The following is a 26271-nucleotide window of genomic DNA, read 5'->3' as shown; positions in this document are numbered from 1 at the left end:
GTTGCTGTATTAAATATACTAGTGGCCCGGTGCACGAAATTCTATGCGAGGGGGGTCCCTCAGCCCAGCCTGCACTCTCTCCAATTGGGGACCCCTTGGGGGGTGTCCGACTACAATATGGAACCGCTGGCTCCAAACCTCTCACCTGTCTGCCTCCCTGATCGCCCCTAACTGCCTCTGCCTGCCTTTCTGATTGCCCCTAACTGCCCTCCCCTGCCGGCCTGATCTCGCCCCCAACTGCCCTCCCCTGCCGGCCTGGTTGTCCCTAACAGCCTCTTCCTTGGCCCCCACCACCATGGCTTTGTCCAGAAGGAAGTCGGATGGCTGCTAGACCTGGCCTAATTAGCATATTACTCTTTTAGTAATATAGGTAGATAGACGGCAACCCAGTACCGACTGCAGGACTGACTTCCAGTCGGTCGAGCTTTCAGTCGTTTTGGACATTATGGACCCTGAGTTTTTGTATATTAGGATAGTTTCTATTAGAAGAAGAAGAAGAAGAAGAAGAAGAAGAAGAAGCAGCAGCAGCCAGAGATATCTCTCTCCATGAAGACACAACAGAAGGCAGATGTCAACAAGGCAGGAAGTGGGCTCTCACCAGGAGCCAAATCCGCTGGCGCCATGATCTTGGACTTCCCAGCCTCTAGAACTGTGAGAAGTAAATGTCTGTTATTGAAGCCACCCAGTCCATGGTATTTTGTTACAACAGTCTGAGCTGACTAACATAGTATGCTATCAATAAAGCTGAACATTCACATAGTCTATGATTCATCGTTTCCAATTGTGAATCTACACATCAAGAAGAAAATACAAGAATGTGCACAACAGCATTCATTGTAATAGCCCTAAACTGGAAACTTCTCACATGCCCACAACAGCAGAATGGATTATACAACAATGAAAAGAGCGAACTATTGCTATACAACAACATGAGTCAATCTCAAAAACTGAATGCTGAATAGAAGAAACCAATTTTAAAAGAGGACATCTTGTACGATTCCATTTATATAAAGTTACATAAACAGACACACGATGGGGCTACAAGTCCGGAGAGTGTAATCTTTACAGGACAGGGACAAGGAGGGGCATGAGTTGGCTACTGGGGTGCTAGTAATGTTCCTTTTCTTCGTTACATAGGTTTGTTCACTTCGTAAAAATTAATTGAACTACACAAGATTTGTGCACTTCTCTGTATTTATAATTCAATAAAAATTTTTAAATGAAAAGTATTAGTATTAATAAGTAGGCTAGTTCTATCTCATTGGAAAGGAAGTTTATGAGCCCAGCATCAATGGCTTTCAGTTCTTTTAGGGTCCTTTTAAGAAATGCTATCTCACTGAATAATAGGTACTCTATATGCTCAGAACCAGTGGCCAGTCATACAGTGTTTCTCTTGCAGACAGAAACCAAGGAGTGGAAGTAGGGGGTGCAGCCACTTGCCATCTGAACTAAAGACATTTGCAAAATGTTTCCTGTGTCTGCAAGTCTGTTCTGGCTCTGGCTGATCCAGAGCCTTTAAGGACCAAAGGGAGTTATGTTGCCACCAGGGGGCACAATATGGTTTCTCTAAATTAGGAGCTGAGCTTGCCAATGGGTCATTTTGCATTCTACATCCACTGGGCAAGAAAGGAAAAAGGGGGGACTACTATCGGCTGGGGTGATTGTTACTAATTGATAAGGGGTAAAAGGACTGCTATTATTCAGGGGGGAAAGAAATATAAATGAAGCCCAGGGGATTTTCTTTTCTTTTTTTTTAAGAAATTTCAATCGTTGTACTGTTGATAATTGGCTCTGTTGACTAATGAGTTTGCCAACCACTCTAGACGAGTCTCAACTGGGCTGACTGGGCACTTCAAGTCTCTGCCACGTATCTGTTCCATGCCAGTAGGCTACCTCAGGACTGTCCTCATGGAGATGACAGAAACACAAGAAAGAGCAAGGCCTCTCAAGTTGTAGACTTAGAAGCATCATACTTGCACTTCTGCCTCATTCTATTACCCAAAGCCAGGCACACGGTCAAGTCCAGAGACAGAGGCAGAGGACACTTCAAAGTTAAATGCCCAAGGGGGAGATGCAGAGAGAGTAAAAGATCATTCAACCCATCAGCAAGACCTATCAATTCTACCTTAGAAGTACTTTCCACACCTGTCCAATACTCCTTCTATCTTATTGCTACCACCACTTCAGTTCACCATGATCTCTCTTACCTATCACCACCTGACTGCTCTGTCCAAATCTTTCTTGTCCATTCCTTCTCAGACCATTCTCAATGCAGCAACAAGAATAAACTTAAAAAGAAAACCTGCTCTGACCACTCATTTAATTAAGTCTGCCAAATGGTTTCCTATTGTTCTCAGGATAAAGGTAAAAATTCTGACTAAGGCCTGAATTGTTTTCAATTTTCAATTGAGGGGTTATTTGAAAGCAAATAGGTGAACCTGGCGAAAGGGAGAAAGAGAGTGAAGAGGGAGTGTGAGAAAGAGAGGCTTTGTAATGATTTCCATGTGAAGACAGCCTGGGACCCCTGTCTCCAACCTCATCTCCTTCCATCCTTTCTTTCACTTTATGGTTGGAACACATTATAATTCCCCAACTTGTACACTATTTTAAGCCTGTGGGGTCTTACTTGGACCGCTCTGTGTCCAAGTAGAGAAGTAGAGTTCTTTATCCCTCCTTTTGGTACGGCTTGAAAACCCTCTGCCTTATCCCCTAAAAAAAAAAAGAGAGAGGAGAAGAGCATAGATTGGTTTGGCTCAGTGGATAGAGCATCGGCCTGCAGACTGAAGGGTCCCAGGTTTGATTCTGGTCAAGGGCAGAGGATGACTACTTTTTGGAGTTTAAAGTCTAGAACAGATAGACATTAATAATCTCACAAATACAACCTTATAAACTGCTCCAAATATTTTTTTATAAATGCCCTGTTTATGGTGTTAACAGAAGCTAAGAGTCAGGGAAGGGTCCTTATTTGTATTGTTGTCTTAAGTATGAGTCTGAGTTAACCAAATGAGCAGAGTAGGAAGAAGAATACTCCTGGCAGTGGAAAAACATATGCAGAACTCTGGGGGTTGAGGGAGCAAAGGACTTGAGAAACTGAAAGGCTATGAATCAGGCCGGAGTATCCATAGAGCTGCATTTGGGGGAAACCAGAACATGGACAAGGCACATCTTCAGCTAAGAAGGATGGAGCTCCAACCATGGTTTGGGATGGAGAAAGGCAAAACTATTTGGAGGCAGCGTTATATGCAGGAGAAATGAAATCAGAGAAGGAGACTCTCAGAGGTGAGAAGCTGTCCTGGAACATGAGGAGGCCTAAGGAGAAAGATTTTGAAGATTAGCTTGTAAATGAAGTGAGGGTATTAGAGACCTGCTTTCTTTGATGCCAGTTACAAAATCCAGGAGCTTAATAGGGTCCTGTGGGACCCTGTGGGATTAAACAAGCCTTTTGAAAGGCCCATCATAAAGGAGAGTGGACAAGCAAATTCCTGCCAGTCCCATTGTCCTTTATAATGAAAGCACCTGCTTTTTCTCCTCCACCCCACAGCCTGAAGGCCACATTGGCTAGTTCGTCAACACATGACTACATCTATGGCGATGAAGAGAATGACTAGCTCCGTTCCCATTTTCATGAAGTTTATGGAGAAGTGGGAGAGACTCTCAATGAAATAATCACAAATGTGATCAGTGTGATGAATAAATGGTACAGGTAGCTATATTTCTGATAGTCTGAGAAGTCAGTGGTTGGTGGTGGTTGCCTTGGGGACATTTAAAATAAGACCTAAAGAATGAGAGAGGATTAGGCGGGTGAACAGTGGCTGGTAGGGTGGGCTAGGACGATTGAATGTGGGAAATACATAAATGCACAGAGCCTGTGATGGGAGGTACTATAAACAGTACAAGGAATGGACAGGGGGTGTGTGTGGCTACAGAGAAGAGGTCCATTGAGAGAATAAACCAAACAGATCACCAAGGTTTGGACTATGTGGGGTTTTCAGCCATGGTCCAGTGAGTCACTCTCTCCCAAGGGAAACAGGTGAATATAGAGAGATTTACACCAGACAATGGCAACAGCTGAACATTTTAATTGTCTTGGGTGCTATATCTCAGAGGAGCATAGGACAGGAATTCTTGTTCCAACCAGAGTCTGGGTCTCACTTTGAGGGAAAGTACCCAATAGCTATGAGAAGAAAGAAAGTACACAGGTGACACAGAACCTGGCTGGAGGTCCTGGCTAGGCTGCTGATCAACTGAACGCTGTCTCCGTGTCATTCCTTCTTCGCTGACTCCATCCACACCTTTGGGAACCCCTGGACCTGCTGGGGCTGGACCCCAACAGATGGCGCCCGAACAGGGACTTGAACCTTGGACGCCTGAACAGGATTCCCCTAGGTAAGCACCCCCACACTCGGGACGGACAGGACTCCACCGTAGGAAGAGGGTGGATAGTCTTTGCTGACTCCATCCACACCTTTGGGAGCTCCTGGAACAGGATTCCCCTAGGACAGACATGTGAGCGGCGCGCTCTTGTCCAGGGAGCATCAGCCCCATGAGCAGCCTGCCTCAAGCCTAAGAGCAGCAGCCTCATGTGGCCTTCCCTTGTCCAAGGAGCAGCAGCTGTGTGAGCAGCCCGCTTCCCCATCCGAGGAGCAGCAACCACGCGAGCAGTCCAACCTGCCAAGGAGCAGCAGCCGCACGAGCAGTCTTCCTACGTTTGAGGAGCAGCAGCCCTGTGCAGCCTGCCCCAATCTGAGGAGCAGCAGCTGCTCACACCCTGCACTAGTCCGAGGAGCAGCAGCTGCACAAGCATCTTGCCCTCGTCCAAGCAGCAGCAGCCACACGAGCAGAACAGCAGCTGTGTGAGCAGCCCGCCCCCATCCGAGGAGCAGCAGTTCTGCGAGCGGCCCGGCCCCATTCGAGGAGCAGGAGCAGCCCACCCGGGTCCGAGGAGCAGCAGCCACATGAGCAGACTGCCCACGTCCGAGGAGCGGCAGCCCTGAGCAGCAAGCACCGGTCCGAGGAGCAGAGACACAACAGCCTGCACCTGTCCGACGAGCAGCAGCTGGGTGAGTGGCACGTCCCCGTCCGTGGAGGAGCAGCCACGCGTGTAGCTCACTCCCATCCAAAGAGCAGCAACCTCGCAAGCAGCCCACCCCTGTCTGAGGAGCAGCAGACTTGCAATCAACCTGTCCAAGTCCTAGGAGCAGTAGCCCCACAAGCAGCCCACCACATCAGAGGAACAACAGTAGCATGCAGCCAGCCCCCATTCAAGGATCAGCAGCCACATGAGCAGTCCGCCCCAGTTCAAGGAGTGTAGCCTGCCCCCATCCAAGGAACAGCAGCCTCGTGATCAGCACACCCTCTGTCTGAGGAACAGCAGCTGTGTGTGAAGCCTCCCCCCACCAGCCAGAGGAGCCACCACAGCTGTGAACAGCACTCACCAGAGGAGCTGCTGCCAACTGAGGAGCAGGTGCTACCACAACCGCCCGAGGAGCAACCACAGCCCGAGGAGCCACTGCCACCCAAGGAGGAGCCCCTGAATGACTCAACATCTAGATATGTCGGTGAGATCAAACATGGGTAGACAAAGAAACCCCCAAAGGAAAGAAAAGGAGAACTCGCCAGAAAAGCAGCTAAGTGAAACAGAGGCATGCAGCATGACAGAAAAAGAATTCAGATTAAGGGTCCTAGAATGCATAAACCGGATGGAGGAAAAAATCAACAACTTATGCAAGAATCAAGACGAAACGGATAAAAAAATCAACAACTTATGTAAGAATCAAAAAGAAACGGTGAAAAAATCAATAAATTATGTAAGAACCAAGAAGAAATGAAGAGTGATATAGCTGCAATAAAAAACACCATTGAAAGTTTCAACAGTAGACTAGGAGAAGCGGAGGACCGAATTAGCGAATTAGAAGACAGGGAAGCGAAACACCCAAACTGAACTGCAATTGGAGAAAAAATTAAAAGACAGGAGGAGAGCCTAAGGGAGCTTTGGGACAACATGAAACGAAACAACATACGAATAATAGGGGTGCCAGAACAACAGAAAGAGGAACAAGGGTTAGAAAACCTATTTGAAGAAATAATATCAGAAAACTTCCCTGAGGTGGGAAAGAAAAAAGTCACACAAGCACAGAGAGTTTCAACCAAGGTGAACCCGAAAAGACCCACACCAAGACACATCATAATTACCATGGCAAATGTTCAGGACAAAGAGAGAATCTTAAAGGCTGCAAGAGAGAGACGGAAAGTTACATACAAGGGATCTCCCATTAGATTATCAAATGATTTCTCAACAGAAACACATCAGGCCAGAAAAGAATGGACGGAAATTTACAGTGATGCAAAGAAAGGACTGAATCCAAGAATACTCTATCCAGCAAGGCTATCATTCAAAATTGAAGGGGAAATAAGAAGCTTCACAGACAAAAAAAGGCTAAGGAAGTTTATCACCACCAAGCCAGCAATGCAAGAAATGCTAAAGGGACTGGTGTAAAAAGAAGAAATAAAAAGCTCAGAAAGAAAACAGGCACAAAAAATAGAAATGGCTACAAACAAGTACCTTTCAATAATAACTTTAAATGTAAATGGACTAAATGCTCCAATCAAAAGACATCGAGTGGATGAATGGATAAAAAAACATGACCCATATATTTGCTGTCTACAAGAGACCCACCTCAGAATAAAAGACTCACACAGACTGAAAGTGAAGGGATGGAAAAATATCTTTCAGGCAAATGGAAATGAAAAAAAAGCTGGGGTAGCAATACTTATATCAGACAAAATAGACCTCAAAGTGAAGGCCATAACAAGAGATAAGGAAGGCCACTTCATAATACTAAAGGGATCAATACAACAAGAGGATATAACCCTGATAAACATATATGCACCCAATGCAAGAGCACCCAAATACATAAAAAAACTCTTGGAAGATATCAAGGGAGAGATCGACAACAATACAATCATAGTAGGGGACTTTAATACACCACTGACATCACTGGATAAATCCTCTAGACAAAAAATCGGCAAAGAAACAGCAATCCTAAATGACTCACTAGATCAGATGGACATAATTGACATCTTCAGAACATTTTACCCCAAAGCCGCGGAATATACATTCTTCTCAAGTGCTCATGGGACATTTTCAAAAATAGACCACATATTGGGTTACAAACAAAGTCTCTCCAAATTCAAGAGGATTGAAATCATACCAAGCATCTTCTCAGACCACAATGGCATAATATTAGAAATAAATTACAATAAAAACAACCCAAAATACTCAAACACTTGGAAGCTGAATAGCATGTTATTAAATATTGATTGGGTTACCATTGAAATCAAAGAAGAAATTAAAAACATCCTGGAAACTAATGACAATGAAAACACAACAATCCAAAACCTATGGGACGCAATGAAAGCAGTCCTGAGAGGGAAGTTTATAGCTCTACAGGCCTATCTCAACAAATAAGAAAAAATGGTAGTAAATCATCTAACTCTACATCTCAAAGAATTAGAAAGAGAGCAACAAGAAAAGCCCAGAGTGAGCAGAAGGAAGGAGATAATAAAGATCAGAGCAGAAATAAATGACATAGAGACAAAAAAAATACATAAAATCAATGAAACCAAGAGCTGGTTCTTTGAACGGATAAACAAGATTGACAAACCTCTAGCCAGGCTCACCAAGAAGCAAAGAGAGAGGACCCAAATAAATAAAATCAGAAATGATAGAGGCGAAATAACAACAGACCCCACAGAAATACAAATGATTGTTAAAAAATACTATGAACAACTTTACTCCAACAAACTAGACAACCTGGAGGAAATGGACATATTCCTAGAAAAATACAACATTCCAAAACTCAATCAGGAAGAATCTAAAAATCTCAATAGGCCAATAACTATGGAAGAAATTGAAGCAGTCATCAAAAAGCTTCCAGCAAACAAAAGCCCAGGACCGGACGGCTTCACAGGGGAGTTTTACCAAACATTCAAGGAAAAACTAAAACCTATCCTCCTCAGACTACTACAAAAAATTCAAGAGGAAGGAACACGTCCAAGCTCATTCTATGAAGCCAGCATCACCCTAATACCAAAACCAGGTAAAGACAACACAATGAAAGAGAATTACAGGCCAATATCCCTCATGAACATAGATGCCAAAATCCTCAACAAAATCTTAGCAAATCTGATCCAGCAGTACATCAGAAAGATCATACACCACGACCAAGTAGGATTTATCCCAGGGATGCAAGGATGGTATAATATCCGCAAATCAATAAACATGATACATCACATAAACAAATTGAAAGGAAAAAACCACATGGTCATATCAATTGATGCAGAAAAAACATTTGACAAAATCCAACATCCATTTTTGATAAAAACTCTCAGCAAGGTGGGAATAGAAGGATCATACCTCAACATAATAAAAGCCATATATGACAAACCCACAGCCAACATCATACTCAATGGACAAAAACTAAAACCATTTCCCCTAAGAACAGGAAGAAGACAGGGATGCCCACTCTCACCACTCCTGTTTGACCTAGTACTGGAAGTATTAGCCATTGCAATTAGACAAGAAGAAGAAATAAAAGGCATCCAAATTGGAAAAGAAGAAGTAAAACTGTCCTTATTTGCAGATGACATGATATTTTACATAAAAAACCCTAAAGACTCCATCAAAAAACTTTTAGACTTAATAAATGAATTCGGCAATGTAGCAGGATACAAATTAATGCCAAGAAATTTAGGGCATTTCTATACACCAATAATGAACTTACAGAAAGAGAGACTAAAAAAGCAATCCCATTTACCATCGCACCAAAAAAATTAAGATACCTAGGAATAAACTTAACTAAAGAGGTAAAAGACCTCTACTCAGAAAACTACAGGATGTTGAAAAAAGAGATAGAGGAAGACATAAACAGATGGAAGAACATACCATGTTCTTGGATTGGTAGAATCAACATCATTAAAATGTCCATACTACCCAAAGCAATCTATAAATTCAACGCACTTCCCATTAAAATACCAACGGCATATTTCACAGACCTAGAACGAACTCTCCAAAAATTCATCTGGAATAAAAAAAGACCCCGAATAGCTGCAGCGATCCTGAGAAAGAACAAAGTAGGTGGGATCTCAATACCAGATATCAAGCAGTATTACAAAGCCACTGTTCTCAAAACTGCCTGGTACTGGCACAAGAACAGACATATAGATCAATGGAATAGAATAGAGAGCCCAGAAATCGACCCGAACCAATATGCTCAATTAGTATTTGACAAAGGAGGCAAGAACATAAAATGGAGTCAAGATAGTCTCTTCAATAAATGGTGTTGGGAAAATTGGACAGATACATGCAAAAAAATGAAACTAGACCACCAACTTACACCATACACAAAAATAAATTCAAAATGGATAAAGGACTTAAACATAAGACGGGAAACCATAAAAATACTAGAAGAATCCAAAGGCAACAAAATCTCAGACCTATGCTGAAGCAATTTATTCACTGATACAGCTCCTAGGGCATTGGAAACTAAAGAGAAAATAAACAAATGGGACTACATCAAAATAAAAAGCTTCTGCACAGCAAAAGAAACCATCAACAAAACAACAAGAAAGCCCACTGCATGGGAGAAGATATTTGCCAATGTTATCACTGATAAGGGTTTAATCTCCAACATTTATAGGGAACTCATACAACTTAACAAAAGGAAGATAAACAATCCAATAAAAAAAATGGGCAAAGGACCTAAATAGACACTTTTCAAAAGAGGACATTCAGAAAGCCAAGAGACATATGAAAACATGCTCAAAGTCACTAATCATCCGAGAAATGCAAATCAAAACAACAATGAGGTACCATCTCACACCTGTCAGAATGGCTATCATCAACAAATCAACAAACGACAAGTGCTGGAGAGGATGTGGAGAAAAAGGAACCCTCGTGCACTGCTGGTGGGAATGCAGACTGGTGCAGCCACTATGGAAGACAGTATGGAGTTTCCTCAAAAAACTAAAAATGGAACTCCCATTTGACCCCGTGATCCCACTTCTAGGAATATATCCCAAGAAAACAGAAACACCAATCAGAAAGGATATATGCACCCCTATGTTCATAGAAGCACAATTCACCATAGCTAAGATCTGGAAACAGCCTAAGTGCCCATCAGTAGATGAATGGATTAGAAAACTGTGGTACATCTACATGATGGAATACTATGCTGCTGTAAAAAAGAAGGAATTCTTACCATTTGCAACAGCATGGATGGAACTGGAGAGCATTATGCTAAGTGAAATAAGCCAGTCAATGAAGGAAAAATACCACATGATCTCACTCATTTATGGATAATAAAGACCATTATAAATTGATGAACAAAAATAGATACAGAGGCAGAACAGCCTCGAACAGACTGTCAAACTACAGCGGGAAGGCCGGGGAGGGTTGGGGGGCAGGAGGGGTAGGGATAAGAGATCAACCGAAGGACTTGTATGCATGCATATAAGCATAACCAATGGACACAAGACACTGGCTGGTAGGGAGGCTAGGGGATTGTCAAGGGCGGGGAAAAAAGGAGACATATGTAATACTCTTTGTAATACTTTAAGCAATAAAACAATAAAAAATAAAATAAAATAAAAAAAGAAAGTACACAGGTGACACACTAACCTAGCTATGTGACTCTGAGCAAGTCATGTCCCCCTTCAGAACCCCACCTCCTCCTCTAGCCACCAAGAATTTGGGCTCAACACTTTGTAAGAATTTGTTGAATCTTTGGAGATAAATAGACTCACTTTCCAGCCATGAGCTTTGTCTAGAGTGGAGCTATTACTTTTCCCCTGTAAAAGGTCTCTTGAAATACAAGAACATCATTTAAAAGTGAGATCTTGCTGTGGATGGATATGTTCCAGTATTAGATGAGAAGGGGAATAAAACCACATCCATTTAAAATCTGACAGAGGACCAGGGAGAATAAAACCCTCTTGGTCTAATGACAGGACTAAATTGGGTTCTGTTTCAAGTTGCCATTGAGTTTCTGAGTTCTTCAGAAGGCAGATAAAACAACCTCAAAAAGAATGATGTGTATAACGGATTAATTTCCAGAGCATTCACAGATGCCATTTCTGTTGCAAGTCTTCCTTCCTGAATTGTTTTCAATTTTCAATTGAGGGGTTATGTTAAAGCAAATAGATGAACCTGAGTCTGAGATACAACTGTTCAATTGGCTTTGCGGAGAAGAAATCTAAGAGGATGAGGTCAGAGGAATGGGATGGAAAACATACCCATGGTGCAACTTCTTCACTAAGTTAGGCAACCTGCTCTCTGGAAAAGGACTATTTAGCCAAGACTTTCTTCAAGACCGAGGCTGACCAGAGATGCCTTATAGTCCACAGGGAGTTATCCTGTTCTTTCAGAGTTTGAGGAGGCTTATCAGGAGCTAGGCACACATAACCTTATTCCCTGTCTGTTCTCCCCAATTTTCTCGGGGGAATATTTCTGAATATTAGAGACATGGAAAAAAATGACATATTCTCCTTTTCTCTCTCCTCATGTAGGTATTTCAGAATTGAACTACAGGGGGCCTGTAGAATTCTCTCTCTCTCAGTGATCAACAAGAGGCAGATGTGAGTGGTTTAACCTCAACAAGTGGTCTTAGTTGAATCCACCACAAAAAAGGTGATTGAAACCCTCTACTTTAGGCCCTAAAAAAAAAAGGGAGGAGAAGAGTGCAGATTGGTTTGGCTCCGTGGATAGAGCATCGGCTCTTCAGCTCTTAAGCCGCAGGGACATAAAGCAACTTCTGTTTTTAATCCTCACCCAAGGTTATGTTTACTGATTTTAAAGAGGGGGCGGGGAGAGAGAGAGAGAGAGAGAGAGGGAGAGAGAGAGATTGGTTGCCTCCTGTGTGAGCCCCAACTGGGGATTGAACCCACAACCTTCTTGGTGTATGGGACGCTCCAACGGAGACATGGGGCCATGGCAAAGCAATTTCTTGATGCCCCAGTTTTCAAAGCCCACTTTTCAGGAGCGATGTCCTGTAACTCTGAAGCCCTTTTCTTTCCAGTGCTTCAGTAAGGCTGCAGTGGCTCAGATTTTGCCAGGCCATGCAGAAACAGAACTGCAGGATTTTTTTGTTTGCACAGTAAGACCTACTCTAAATACTTACACAACATATACATTTTAGTGGAATAAGCCAGAATAATAGTGCAAGTTGGTCTGCCAGGTAACTGCACCTAAACATGTAATTAGTGTATGCAGAGTTTTATATTAAGTTGGTTCTTAGCTAGTAAACATTTTTGGGAGATGTTTCTAGTCACAGCCTTTGGCTGACACAAGGGAATAGGGAGCACCCTTTCTGAGCGTTACAATGAGTATCTCTGCCTCTTTTTGTCCCTCCCTCCTCCCCAGCGGCGAGGGGAGAGGAGGGGGAACACCGCTGGGGAGGAGGGAGGGAAAAAGGAGGCAGCGCGGGGATTTTCTTAATATTTACATTCAGTTCATTGGAGACAGGCTCCTGGTTAGGTGTTTAATTCCAACATTCCCAATAAAGAAAAATGAAAAATCAGAGAAAGTGAACAAAAAAATCTTAAAAGCATTGAAAAACTAACCATATAGTGAAGAATCACTGAGCCAACATTTAGGAGGCTCAAACCCAGAGAGGTAAGCCCAGAATTCAAAGCAATTTTTACTCTGGAGGCATTTACCGATCTGGAAGATATGACTGTGAAACTGAGCTGTTGTTTGGCAGTCTTTGGTGGGGGGCGGGGGGGCCAAAAATCAAAACCCAGAGCCTGCCCAAGGGAGGAAGTCAGATACCCCCCCACACACACACTTTAAGATGGGACCCCTACTTGTATGAACATGTAGCCCAGAATCATATTACCTGGTGGTCCAGGGACTCTTAAGCCTTGAACTTGGATTAAACTGGACCCATCCTTATCATGCCCCTGGTCACCTGGCAGAAGCAAGCATATTTGGTACCAAGCAATGTCCTCTGTAAAGGAATGTACTGTCATCCAAGGCTTCAAATTATTTCTAAAAACAATTTTTCAGATATGATATTCAGTCCGTAGTCAAAGGTAATCAGGCACACAAAGAAATAAGAAACCCTGCACAAGAACTGATACAAACAACAGGAAACACAAATTGACCCACAAAGATTTAAGATTCTGGAATATCTGATAATGGCCGTAAAGTAACACTGCTTACTGTGTTTAAAGAAGGTAAAGACAGGCATAAGAATATCTGCAGGGGCCCTAACTGATTTGGCTCAGTGGATAGAGCGTTGGCCTGTGGACCGAAAGGTCCCAGGTTCGATTCCGGTCAAGGGCATGTACCTTGGTTGTGGGCACATCCCCAATAGGATAGGAGGTGTGCAGGAGGCAGCTGATTGATGTTTCTAACTCTCTATTTCTCTCCCTTCCTCTCTGTAAAGTATCAATAAAATATATTTAAAAAAAAAAAGAATATCTGCAGGGAACAAGTACCTATTAATAAGTGCCCTAGGTTTGGCTTCGAATCACGTGTGATCATCCTAATGTCCCCGGACACCACCGTACCCCTTGCCCCAGGCATTTCCGATGCAATTGTGTTTTCATAGTGTCCAACACTATTGGGAATCAGTTTACTTGCTTACAAATTTAGCATCTTTCTCCTCCTAGAACATTAGCTTCAGGAGAGCAGGGATCATGTCTGCCTGTGTCCCCAGCGCCTGGAGCATGCCACGTACACTGCGGGTGCTCCATCAACAGCATCGAGAGTACTGTCGGGTCCCTCCCAGTCCCAGGCCCTCAGAATCAGGTAAAATCTCCCAACGCCAGGAGCTGGGGTCTCCCCCAGGGTCAGCCCAGGTTGCAGACTGGCCCGTCTTCAGGGACAAGGGTACAGGGAGCACAGCTATGAGCAGCAGCAGGTTTTATTGCGACCAGAACCCTTGGTCATGTGGAAGGGGATGGGGGAGAGGGGTATTCGGTCATTGACGCCATGCTTCCCGCCCGGGACATGACACCAAAGGTCTGTGCCCTGCCTCTTCCCTGCCCCCCAATCAGGGCATCCGAGGGGGCTGAGGCAGAAGGGAGGTGAAAGGGGAGTCCACTGTTGCAGAGCCTTCACCCAACAGGTCGGAGGGAAGGAGGAGCAGTTGGTGGGCTGAGTTCTGCACGTGTCCTCGTGGGTTTCATGGGAAAGCAATGAGATGTACTCTGCCCATGGGGAGAGGGTGGGAGGGAGGCAAACAAAGGCTCAAAGTGAGACATCTCTGGCCAGTGACCACACGAGCAGGACTTGGGATCCCGACTTCCAGGCCAGGGCCATGTCCCCCCGCTTCCGGCATTCACCCCAGCCTCGGCTTCCAGCCTGGCTCGCCTGGTCCTATGTGGGGATCCGCATGTGGTCCAGGTCCTGGTCCATGATCTGGAGCACGTCGTCCAGGATGGACGGCCCCAGGTCCACGTGCAGGGAGAGCAGGGAGCTGGCGTGGGACAGGAAGGGCTCCTCGGCCCCTGACTCGGGGGTCAGCCCGTTTGGGGCTGAGCCAGCCTCTGGAATTCTCCACATGTCCACACTCCCTGCCTCCTGCGGGGAGGGCTGTGGGGAGTGCTGAGGGGTCTCCAGGTGCAGGCGCGGGGGTTTGGGTGGGGCCTGGGTGGTGGGCAGGGTGAGGGCCTGGGGCCCTCCGATGACTGGGAGGGAGATGGCGTTCTTGAGCAGAGGGGACGGCCCTTGGGGGAGCTCCTGGCCACACAGGGTGGCGGGGGTGAACGGGAAGGGGAGGTTAAAGGTGCCGTCCTCCTCGGGCCCCTCGACTGCCGTCCCTGGGAGGAGGTGGAACTTGCCCTGCAGGAAGGAGATGTCACCGAACATGTCACTGCCGCCGCCGCTGCCGATGTGGATGGTGTGGCGGAAGTCCCCCAGCGGCGGGCTGATCATGTCCGAGGACAGCAGGTCCCGAAGCTTCTCCTTCTTGCCCTTGCGGCTGCCACGCTTCAGATAGATGGGCGCCTTGGTGGACATAGTGACTTCACCGCCCGGGCCTGGCTGCCGAGGCCAGAGACCGTCCACTCGCCGACGACAGGCTCCTGCGGCCTCCTCCCGCCACCGGAAACACCCAGAGGGCAGTTTTCAGGCACCAAAACCCTGCAAAGGGCTAAGAGCGGGTATGGGGCGTGGTCACCAAGTTGGCCCAAGGACTTGGAAAAAGAAAGATGGACTGTTGCTGAAGTCAGGGGGTTGAGATAAGGAAAGTCACACTCTCCCCAAAGGGTGGAGAACTGGAACTGGCAGCAGAAAGGTGATCGTGCAGGCAGCGTGCTCCCTGGTCTTGCCCTTGTGGGCGTCTCCCTGGTCCCGGGCTGAGGAGCTGAAAGACACACCAAGGGTACAAGTCAGGGACAGAAGGACTTCACTGCTGGGCCCCCTGTGCCAGCCCTGGGAGCCCCAGTGCAGGGCCCTGCTGGAGGGAGCATGTGCTCAGTCATAGGCCCGCCGCACCTTCGGGCCTGGATCCCCAACGCCAAGCCTCTCTCTTACAAGAGGGGAAACTGAGGCCCGGGAACCTGAATGACAGGCCCGAAGTCCCAGCTCTGGCCCTGGCCGGTTTTGCTCAGTGGTTAGAGTGTTGGCCCACAGACTGAAGGGTCTCAGGTTCGATTCCTGGTCAAGAGCACGTAGCTCGGTTGTCTGTGCAGGAAGCAACCAATTAATGTGTCTCTCTCACATCCATGTTTCTCTCTCCCCCTCCTCCCTCTCTTCTATTCTCTCTAAAAATCAATGGGAAAAATATCCTTGGGTGAGGATTAAAAAAAAAAGTCCTGCCCTAGCCGGCTTGGCTCAGTGGATAGAGTGTCAGCCTGCGGACTGAGGGGTCCCAGGTTTGATTCCGGCCAAGGGCACATGCCTGAGTTGCGGGCTCAATCCCCAGTAGGGGGCGTGCAGGAGGCAGCCGATCGATGATTCTCTCCCATCATTGATGTTTCTATCTCTCTCTCTCTCATTCTCCCTTCCTCTCTGAAATCAATCAATAAATATATTTAAAAAAAAAAAAAGTCCTGGCTCTGGCCTCTTGCCCTGGGTCCCTGGCTCTGCTCATCACCGTGGCCCAGGCACTCACTCCCTATTGCACATCAATGGGGCCCCAAGAAATGGCAGGCAGGTGCCAAATTGCCTGGGGCTCTCAGAGACTGGTCTCAGTTCCCTACCTGACAGAGGACAGAGATCTTGTAACCTCTGTCTCACCCACCCAGACCTGGCACAGGGCTGGACACACAGTAGGTGTTCAGCTGGCAGAGCCATGTAACTGAGATACCCCTCCCCCTCCCCGCCCTTCATTTGGCCTAATCACATCCCACCTGGAAGTGAGGTCACCTCAGAATTTCTCTTTTCTCCTCCTCCTGGTCAGGAGTTCCTTATGGGCAGGGGCTGAGTCTCATGTAGTTTCTGTCCCCCTCCCTGCCCTAGCACCTGAGGGGAAGTGGATGCGGGGGACCAGTTGGGGGGGGGTCTCTGTTCTGTATCTGCCATTTGCTGAGTTCTTTGCAAATACATCTCATTTAGTTATCACAACCACCCTCCTATCATCCCCATTTAAAAACTGGAGCCATGCCCTAGCCGGTTTGGCTCAGTGGATAGAGCGTCAGCCTTCGGACTGAAAGGTCCCAGGTTCGATTCCTGTCAAGGGCATGTACCTTGGTTGCAGGCACATCCCCACTGGGTGATGTGCAGGAGGCAGCTGATCATCGATGTTTCTCTCTCATCGATGTTTCTAACTCTCTATCTCTCTCCCTTCCTCTCTGTAAAAAATCAATAAAATATATTAAAAAATAAAAATAAAAACTGGAGCTATGCCCTAGCCAAATCAGTGGATAGAGTGCCGGCCAGTGGACCAAAGGACCCTGGGTTTAATTCCGGTCAAGGACATGTACCTTGGTTGCAGGCTCCGGCCTGGGCCCTGGTTAGGGCACGTGCAAGAGACAACCAATCGATGTGTTTCTCTCACATCGATGTTTCTCTGTCTTTCCCTCTCCCACTCTCTCTAAAAGATCAATGGAAAAATATCCCCAGATGAGGATAAACAAACAAACAAAAACTGGAGCTATAAGACATCGGAGGAATTCCCACAAGGCATTGCAGAGGGAGAGAAGCAAAATGCAAAAATGTAATATAGAAGATTCCATTTATTGGAAGCCTTGACCAACTCCCCTCCCACTCCCCATATACACACGTACATGTACCTACATACAATCTGCGTAGAATTTTATTCGATGTATGAACAGAGAAGAATATGGAAGGCCAGCACTAGATGTCATATGTGCTACCTAGACTGGAGTGGGGGGCAGGGGTGGGATGTGAGGTCAGTGATGTGAGCGGAAAGGTGTCCTCAATAAAAATTATCTAATATTTAGCACAGTCACTATAAAATAAAATATGTAAATATGAAAGAATGGCAGTCAAAATATTGATGGTACTTCTCTAAGGTGGTAATATTTCCGGTGACTCTGCTTTGCTTGTTCATACTTTTATAAACTCAGGTTCTTTTTTTTTTTTTCCCCAAACAGCATTTGTATTTTTTTATAGTATAATTTTTAAAATTTTATTTTATTGTTTAAAGTATTACAGATACTAGTACATATGTCTCCTTTTTTTCCCCCCATTGACCTTCCCCCGGCCTCCCCTACCCCCCAGCACATGCCCTCACGCCCCCCCCCACCCCCCAGTGTCTTGTGTCCATTGGTTATGCTTATATGCATACAAGTCCTTCGGTTGATCTCTTACCCCCCGCCAACACTCCCCAGCCTTCCCACTGTAATTTGACAGTCTGTTCCATGCTTCTCTTAAACTTAGGTTCTTAATAAGCTTATATTATTTATGTGCATATTATTTATAAAATCAGAAAAATAAAGCTATTTTTAATGTGGAAAAAAATAAGCACAGTCTGAAGGGGTGTCTCACCGGGTTAACAGAAAAAGGAAGCCTCCCGAGCGCTCGCTCTAGTTCCCACGGTGAGGGAGTGGCCCTGACACGTGGATACAGATGTGGAATCAGAGCACAAAAGGCAAAGGAAGGAACGTGTCCAAGATCATCCAGCGGGTGCCCACATGACCTCACCATCTCCCTCTGCCCCGTCCCCAGGCCGGCAGAGGTTGAGCAAGTGGGAACCAGCCAGGGAGGGGCCGAGCAGCAGGGCAGCCCAGCCAGCTCTGCCCCCTTATCCTGGGCAGGGTGAGGGGAGGATGAGGGGCTGGCGGGAGGAGGCAGGAAGGAGGCAGGAGGATGCAGATGTGGCAGAATCACCCCCTCAGCCCAGGCTCCCACTGAGGAAACCCCACCCCAGCACCGGACACCCAGGGTCAATCACGCTGAGCCACAGAGACCGGACATCTTGCCCCTCCCGGAGCACCTGCAGCTCAACAGGAAACAAAGGACTAAATCTCCAGTGTGGGAATTCCAGCTAAGCTTGGAAGGAGCTGGGGGGAGGAGGGGGCGGCAATGGGTGCCTCAAGGCCTTAGAGTCCCCTCATTCACCTCACAGATGCCCACCATGCCAGCCTGGGGGGGAGGGCGCGTGCTGACACACATTCTATCTGTCTCCTTGGCAGGCGAGAAGTCCTGGGTGGCTTTTCCCTCCTCTTTGCTCATGGAGAGTGGGGCTGACTGGTGGGATTGCTCAGAGCCTGGGCCAGGTCCCCCCGGCCCCATTACACAGGGGTGCCAAGACAGCCTGAGCGTTTCCACAACAAATTGGGCGTCCCTGACAGCTGTCTCACTCAGAGCCAGAGATACCGCCCAATTCCAGATGTGGGGAGAACAGGCTATCGAGGAAGGGTTGGGCCAGCATCAGCCACCCAGGGGAGAGCTGGGAACTGCAACCATCAAGCCCCAGGAATTCAAATTTGGCAACCACAAGACCCCCGTCTCCAGCCGCCCTTGCACAGCTTCCATTTTAAAGCTCCCAGACGCAGCCCAGGTGGGTGTCGTTACTGCCTTTCACAGAGGCAGAAGCTGAGCCTCGGAGACATTAAATAACTTTGCTGAGGGAGGCTGGGCACTGGGACCCAGCCACGCTGGGCCTCCTTCAGAGAAAATGACCTCCCATCACAAGGAATAGTAGACCACTCCCTACCCGGACCAGGGCCGTTCTAAGAGCAGCCAGACCTTACAATCAGGAGACCCACCTTAAATCCATCTCCACGTAGGATTCACTCTGATTCTGGGAAAGACACCTTTCCTCTCTGGCCCTCACCTTCCCCATCCATACAATGGGCTGACAATAAAGCCATCACCAGCCGGCACCTGGAGACCCTACAGCTATACTGCAATTGAGAGCAGCAATGTCACCGTCAGCCAGGCCTTTTATTCGGCAAACAGCTGTAGGGCCTCCCCCAGGCACTTCTGTGATCTGGACACAGTGCTCCCGACAAGATAAAAAACCAAGGGCCCCTGGCCCCAGGCGTCCACCTCCTCTCGCCCGCCCAGCACAGCCAGCGAAGAATCCCCCTCGCAGGCCTGGGGAGGCTGGGGGTACGGGGGTCGGGGGTGGGGGGTGGGGGGGTGCCTGTCTCTCGAGATCCCGGGGCGGCGCTGGAACCCGCGGTCGCTAGGTGGCGCGCGCGCGCTCTGTCTGTGCCTCCGAGTCCTGGAGGAGTCCGGGCGCGCGCCGGGGTCTCCAGCGCGCCTCCGGCTGCAGGCGGGCGCCCCCAAGGAGCCTCCCGTTCGCGCACCAGATGCGGATGGTCTGCGGGATCTTCTCCTCTTGGGGGTGTAGGGGGTTCTGTCTCACAATCAGACAATCACGAGGGGAAAGGGCGATCGGGACCCGGCGCGGGTCTCCCAGCTCTGGGAGGAGCCTCCCCCGTGCTTTCCGGCCTGGGCGACGTCCGAGTGTCCACTCGGCGCAGGGCCAGAGCTCGGCGTGCGGGCCCCCACCCCTGGCTCCCGCGGGCCCCGCTCCTCAGCCCCAGCTCGGGTTCCGGCGCCGATCCCTCCCCGCCCTCTCCCGGAGCGCAGCGCAGCCCAGCCCAGCCCAGCCCAGCCCAGCCCGGATCCGTTTCAGGACGCTCGCGGCCGTGGCTAAAGATAGGAGGACACCTCACCATCCGCTAAAAATACGACCCCTAGCCCTGCACACAGGCTCCCAACAACACCGGGTGGGGACACAGGGCGGAAGGAAGGCACTCCGGGGCCCCGGCGGGGCGAGGGTGGCTCAGGCGCAGGATGGAGGGCGGATCAGGGGTTCGGGTTCGGGATGCACGGCGCCCCACAGGCAGAGAGGGCTCGGGTGTGGCCGCTGGGACCGAGGCGCGGGCGGGAAACACCGGGGAAAGGACCTGCGCGGAGGTGAGATGGGAGCCGGGGTGACGGAGCGCCACAGGGATGGGCCTCTCGGGCGACCCCTCGGAAGCCGGTCCGGCTGCAGAAGCCCAGCGTGAACTCACCTCTAGCGCGCAGGCGGCGGGCTCGCGGGCGGCAGCAGCTCCGGAGCTGGACCCGGCGGCCGACTCGCGCTGGGAACTTGCTGTGCAGACCTGGTCCCTGAAGCCCCGCCCCGGGCCCGCGGAACCAATGGCCGGGCCTCCCCGGACAGACCCCGCCCACTCCCCGCCCCTCTCCTACGGCCCCGCCTCGGCTCCCGCGGCAGCTCCGCGCCTGGGAGCAGGAGCGGTTCTGGGGGTCCAGTCCAGCTCCTGCGGCTGCGAGCCAGGCGGCACCGAGTGCCTGGCTGGACTCCGTGGACTCCGGCGGTGCCCGTCGGAACCTAAATGTTTCAGCTCTAGGAGGGCCGAGGGGGCGGCAGTTGGAAGAGTGAATTCTGCAGAATCCCAAGAGCGTCTCTGGACCGGTTCCTTCCCTGGAGGGCTGGGCCAGGGAGGCGTCTGCACAAGTGTCTTCAGTGACTGCTCTGGAAATGAATGAGGCGTTGAAGAGCCTGCATTATAATATCACAAACTTTCGAGAGCCTCCAGGAATTACTGTCCCCATAAGAAGAGGGCATTGCGGTGGGCAGGTGGAGCGGCCTGGGCCCGGATTTGCGGTTCAGGCTAGGTGGCTTCTTCGGAGGGAAGCAGGGGTGGGATCCATGCTTAGCCTTGTTACAACGTTGGTTCTTCATTCATTCACGCACTCTTTTTAAAAAATATTTTTTATTGATTTGCAGGAAGAGGGGGTGGGGTGAGCCAAGTCAGGAAGGAGGAAAGGATGGGGAGAAGTGGTAGGCAGAATGATCCCCCCCCCAAAAAAAAAAGATGTCCATGTCCTAGTCTCCGGGACCTGTGAACAGGTTCCATTACATGGCAAATCATAATTCAGGTTGCCGATGAAATTGTAGTTGCTAACCAACTGACTAAAATAGGCAGATTAGTGTGGTCCCGTGTACCAAGAGGTTGTTGGTTTGACCATGTCTGGGGTTGTGGGCTCCATCCCCAGTGCAGGGGTGTGCAGCCAACAGCTGTTTTCACATAGATGTTTCTCTTTCTCTCTTCCTCTCCCTTCCTGCCTCTCTCTCAAAATCAATAAAAATACTTTTTAAAAATAGGCAGATTATCCTGAATTATCTAGGTGAGCTCTGTGTAATATCAAGAGTTCTTTTTTAAAAAAACATATATTTTATTGATTTTTTAGAGAGAGGAAGGGAGAGGGATAGAGAGTTAGAAACATCGATGAGAGAGAAACATCCATCAGCTGCTTCCTGCACACTCCCTACTGGGGATGTGCCCGCAACCAAGGTACGCGCCCTTGACCGGAATCGAACCTGGGACCTTTCAGTCCGCAGGCCGACACTCTATCCAGTGAGCCAAACCGGTTAGGGCAATATCAAGAGTTCTTAAAAGGAGAAGAGGGAGACAGAAAAGGAGGGTCCAAGAAAGGGCTATGGAAATGGATGATGGGCCAGAGAAATGCTCTGTTGCTGCCTTTGAAGATGGATGAGGGGGCTACAAACAAAAGAATGTTGGCAGCCTCTAGTCACAAGCATGTCAGACTCGCAACTGGTGGGCTACATGCCTCGGCCGAGAGTTTGACATGCTTGCAAGAAGCTGGAAAAGGCAAGTGAACACTCCCCTGGGGCCTCCAGAGGACCATGGCCCTGCCAACACCCCGATCTTAGCCCAGTGGGACCCATATTGGACTTCTAACCGGTAGAGCTGCACCTTAGCAAATCTGTGTCCCTTTAAGCCTCCAAGTTTGTTACAGCAACAATAGAAAACTAATAAAGGGAAGTTTCAGGCTCCTTCCCGGCTCCTCCCTCAATTCTCCAGGAAGCATTCATTAGGTAGATTCTGCCGGAACTGGCCTGGCGGTTCAGAGGAAAACTGGCCTGGGCAGCGGAGAGAGGGGACATGGTGGCCCTGGGCCAAACTGATGCAGGTGGGTAAGAGTTATACCTCTTCCCCCTCTTGCCACCCAGGCTCAGCAGGCAGCCACCCACCCAGGCCTGCCTGTGCCCCTTACCTAGAGCTTCCTGTCCCTGAGAGCCCAGCCAGGTGGGCAGAGCCAGCCTCACTACCCCCCTTTACAGAACTGGAAACCAAAGCCAGGGCCACGGACAGTAACCTGCTTGGCCTGAAAGTGTCAAGACACGCAGACTCGGCCTTCCTCCCCCCCTCAGATGCTCGCCTAGCCGTTGTCACCCCTGCCTGCCCCTCCCTCCCACAACACAGTCTGGGGTGGGGCAGCTCTGCCCAGCCCTGAGCACGGCCCCTGAGCCCTGGGCCCAGGGTGAGCAGGGAGCCCCGGCTCTGCTGCTGACGTGTTCTGTGGCTGCGGATAAAAGACAGTCCCTACCCAGCTGGTGTGGCTCTGTGGTTGAGCGGCCCCTGAACCCAGAAGCCCCAGGTTCGATTTCTGGTCAAGGCACACGCCCAGGTTGCAGGCTTGATCCCTGGTAAGGGATGTGCAGGAGGCAGCCGATCGATGTCGCTCTCTCATTGGTGTTTCTATCTCTCTATCCCTCTCCCTTCCTCTCTCAAATTAATAAAAATATATTTAAAAAAGGACAGTCCCTTTCTGAACCTCTTTGCCTGTAAAACGGGAGTTAAGTGAGCCCCAAACAAGATGAGGGAGTGTGTGTGTTTCGCTGATGGAAACACATAGCCCCGGCAGGCGACGGTTTCATGGACACGATGTAACAGGAGCTTCGGGGAAGCGGGCTGGCCTTGCCACCTGCCCCGGAATGACTCCAGCGATGAAGCCCCTGAACCTGCGGGAATGTGCCTGAGGTGCAGCCCCCAGCCCCCTGCTCATTCGCTGAGAGTCCGCCACTGGGGGGAAGGGGGTCAGGAAGAATCAGAAGCTCCATCCAGAGTTAACGACGAAACCAAGTTGCAGGGATGGAAGCTTAGAGCAGCAGACCCTCACCCAAGGCCACAGAAAGCCCGAAACCCACCCCGGAGCTCTTTGGAGGGGTTCAGGGGGTCGGATTGGGGAGCGGTGGGGGATGGGTCAAGAGCAGCCTATTCGGCCACACCAGCCTGGCCCAAGCCCCTGCTCGCTCAGGGTCTGGTGATCAGTCCGGCCTAGCCGCCAGGTCAGGGCCAGAAGCCAGAGGACCTACCATCTGCGCTCGGGGACCGTTAAGGAAGGACACCTGGGTGTGACAGGCTTCCATTTAGTGCGGGGTCCCCTTGTTGCTCTGTGGACTAGTGCCATCGGCCGGAGCAAGGGCCCTCCGCCAAGCCCACATCCAAGGCATGATTTGTGCCGGGCCGTGGGTCTGCGCTTTGCGAGCGCTCAGGTAGATGGTTCCCGCTCCCCATTCACAGGTGAAGTTCTAGCCCTTGGCTGGGGCCAGGGAAGCCCGGGAGCTGCTGCCGGCTCCTCCTGGATGTGCTGAGTGGACAGGACCTTTGTGTACACGCCCAGCTGCCCAGGGAGCCCTGCAATTAAGGAGCATTTATAAACCAGAATCTCATTTACTAAAATTGGTTTTTTTACGTAACCTCTCAGGCTGTGTGCAGGGCCTGCGTGTGGGCAGGGAGGCTGGGATCCTGAGCCCGGGGATGGCTGGGGTGTCCTGCTGTTATGACCCAACAGACACAGGCCAATCGCCCCAGCTGCTGCCCCCCACCCCAGCCTGCACCCCATGCTCAGGGCCCGGGTCCGATGCCTCAGCCAGAGCCTGCACTGTTCTTGCTGGAAGGGTTCCTGGACAGCCTGGTGGCTGAGGGGGAGGACCCTGCAGGATGTTTGGGAGAATTTAGAGGCAAGGAAGGCTGCCATGGCAAAACGCCCTGAACGGGGTATTCAACTTCCTCCTCCTCAGTGTGAGCCCCTCCCTGGCCCTGGGATGGGCCCAGTCCATTCTGTTCCCCGCAACCCCACGGCCACTCCCCCCCCCCCCCCCCCAAAAAACCCTGTAATCACCACCCGGGGACTGACTCAGCCCTTCCTTCCCCTCCCAGACTCTTCTTCCTGGAAATCATTCGCGTCAGCAGGCCCAACCCCCCAGTGGGTCCAGGGGAACCGGTCAAAAGTCCCTTCTCCAAGGATGGCTGGGGTGAGGAAGGGGCTGGCAGGGAAGGAGCCCCAGGCTGGAGCCAGCTGTCTGTGGTCCCACTTACCTGGGAACCTAGGGCCCTGGGAAGCAGGTGGGACGATGGGGACCAGGAGTCTGGGGGCAGGTCTGGGAGCAGGGAGTCCCCAGGGAAGGGGGCATCTAGGAGGTCAGTGAGAGATGAGGTCCGTAGAGAGCCTTCAGTTCTCCCCTCCTCACACTCCCCCCCCCCCCAAACCCCTAGGAAGCCTCCTCCATCCCAGACTGAGCTCAGGCTGCAAGGCTCCGTGACCTGAGCCAACCCCAGGCCTGGGTTAAATTTTTCCTTGATTGTTTCTTGTTTCCTTCCTCCCCTGCGCTCCTGCCAACTCCAGCCCTGCCCTCCTTGCCCCCCCCGCCGCCCAAGGAGCTCTGATCCATCAGAGGCTGGGCTTTGAGATGAGTGTCCCCTTGGAGCGACCTTTGCCACTGCCTTAGACCCCACCTTGGGAGCTGGGCGGACTTGCTGGGGGACTTTCCTTTGGGTCTGGATGTTGGCCCCAGGCTAAGGCCATGGGGTTTTCCAGGATGGTGACAGCTCTGCTAGCAGGGACCAGCCCAGACACTTCCTCCCAGAGGCCACAGTGCTGTCCCTGGGCCTGGGGAGCAGGGTCCACAGAGGCCCTCCTCAGCACTTCCCACCCCTCAATGAGCCTTGTCATTACTCATCGTGAAAACTCCTATTTGCATCCACCTTGTGCCCAGGGCTGTGCCGGACTAGAGAAGACACAGACGGCCACGGCTGGGCCCCAGCTCTCAGGGGACAGGTAGCTCCGAGTGAAATGCCAGCTCTCAGGCAGCATGTCTGTACACGAATGGAGGTCTGTGAGGGTACAGGCCGCCCTGATCCACCCCTGGGTGCCCCAGGCCGGCATGGACAAGGCTGTCAGTGACTGTGGATTGAATGAAAACCAAAAAGAACAGCAGTGAGAGGATTTGTTCTGCTAGCGTGGGGAAGCAGATGGGAGAGTTGGGAAGCCTTCAGGAGGAGGTGATATTTGAGTAGGGCAGTGGTTCCCAACCTTGGCTGCATATTAGAATCACCTGGGAATCTTTTTAAAATCCTGATTTCTGGGCCTCACCCTCCGGAAATTCTGTTTCTTTGTTGTGGGGTGGGGCCACAACATTAGTAACAAAGAAACAGAATTTCCGGAGGATGAGGCCCAGCAATCAGAATTTTAAAAAGATTCCCAGGTGATTCTAATGTGCAGCCAAGGTTGAGAACCACTGGAGTAGGGTATTAGTGGGTGAATAGGAGTTTGCTAGGCAGATAAAGGGAAGGCTGTTCCAGGGGGAGCAGGCAGAGGCAGAGGCCAAGAGGAGTACAAGTAGATGCATGGCGTGATCAGGAAACAAGAGATGTCCAGTAGACCATGGCCTAGGAAAGTCCAGGAGGGTAGGGAGTGAGGGCTGTTTTCCTTGTCCAGCCTCCATTCCTTATTGTGGTGACGCCCTTCAGTTTTCCAGAATCTCCAGTCTGATTGAGCCCACCCCCAAGCTCTAAAAGTGGGCCTGAGACCCAGGCCTAGCCAACCTGAGTCATAGGGATGGGCATATGACACCAATGAGTTTCAGCCTGGGACTTGCCGGGACTCTTAGGGTTACAAATGTCAAGATGCAAACCCAGGACTGCCCGTGACTAGATCTGCCACCACAAGGAAAGATTATGTCTGAGAATAAAGCCTGAACAGAGAAAAGCAGAGCCAAGAGAATGAATCTCAATAACATTGCTTGCGATCCT

General features: G+C 49.8%; 2 protein-coding genes across 4 annotated transcripts in view; both read right to left on the bottom strand.

Annotated features, from left to right (window-relative positions):
- DPF2 (double PHD fingers 2) overlaps positions 1 to 14976 on the bottom strand; it is a 31482-nt gene extending 16506 nt beyond the window's left edge. For 2 of the 3 annotated variants that reach the window (XM_023745645.1, XM_023745647.1), the window contains exon 1: positions 13647 to 13790. In XM_023745645.1, coding sequence (XP_023601413.1) covers positions 13647 to 13657 — 11 coding nt within the window. In that variant the 5' untranslated portion in view covers positions 13658 to 13790. Of the gene's footprint in view, positions 1 to 13646; positions 13791 to 14844 lie in introns of those variants that run through there. The other variant, XM_023745646.1, reaches the window with a different exon arrangement.
- CDC42EP2 (CDC42 effector protein 2) lies at positions 13908 to 20548 on the bottom strand. Its single transcript, XM_006104355.3, has 2 exons — positions 20440 to 20548; positions 13908 to 15368 (listed from the first exon to the last, which is right to left on the bottom strand). The coding sequence occupies exon 2, from the start codon at positions 15020 to 15022 to the stop codon at positions 14381 to 14383; it is 642 nt and encodes a 213-aa protein (XP_006104417.1). The 5' UTR covers positions 15023 to 15368; positions 20440 to 20548; the 3' UTR covers positions 13908 to 14380.
- Positions 20549 to 26271: the final 5723 nt, after the last annotated feature.

Source organism: Myotis lucifugus, unplaced genomic scaffold, assembly GCF_000147115.1.
Source record: "Myotis lucifugus unplaced genomic scaffold, Myoluc2.0 scaffold_562, whole genome shotgun sequence".
Lineage (NCBI taxonomy): Eukaryota > Metazoa > Chordata > Mammalia > Chiroptera > Vespertilionidae > Myotis > Myotis lucifugus.
This window is presented reverse-complemented; position numbering and strand designations above follow the sequence as displayed.

Coding starts and splice junctions, on each gene's coding strand:
- CDC42EP2 (XM_006104355.3), bottom strand. CDS start 15,022: ATGTCCACCAAGGCGCCCATCTATCTGAAGCGTGGCAGCCGCAAGGGC.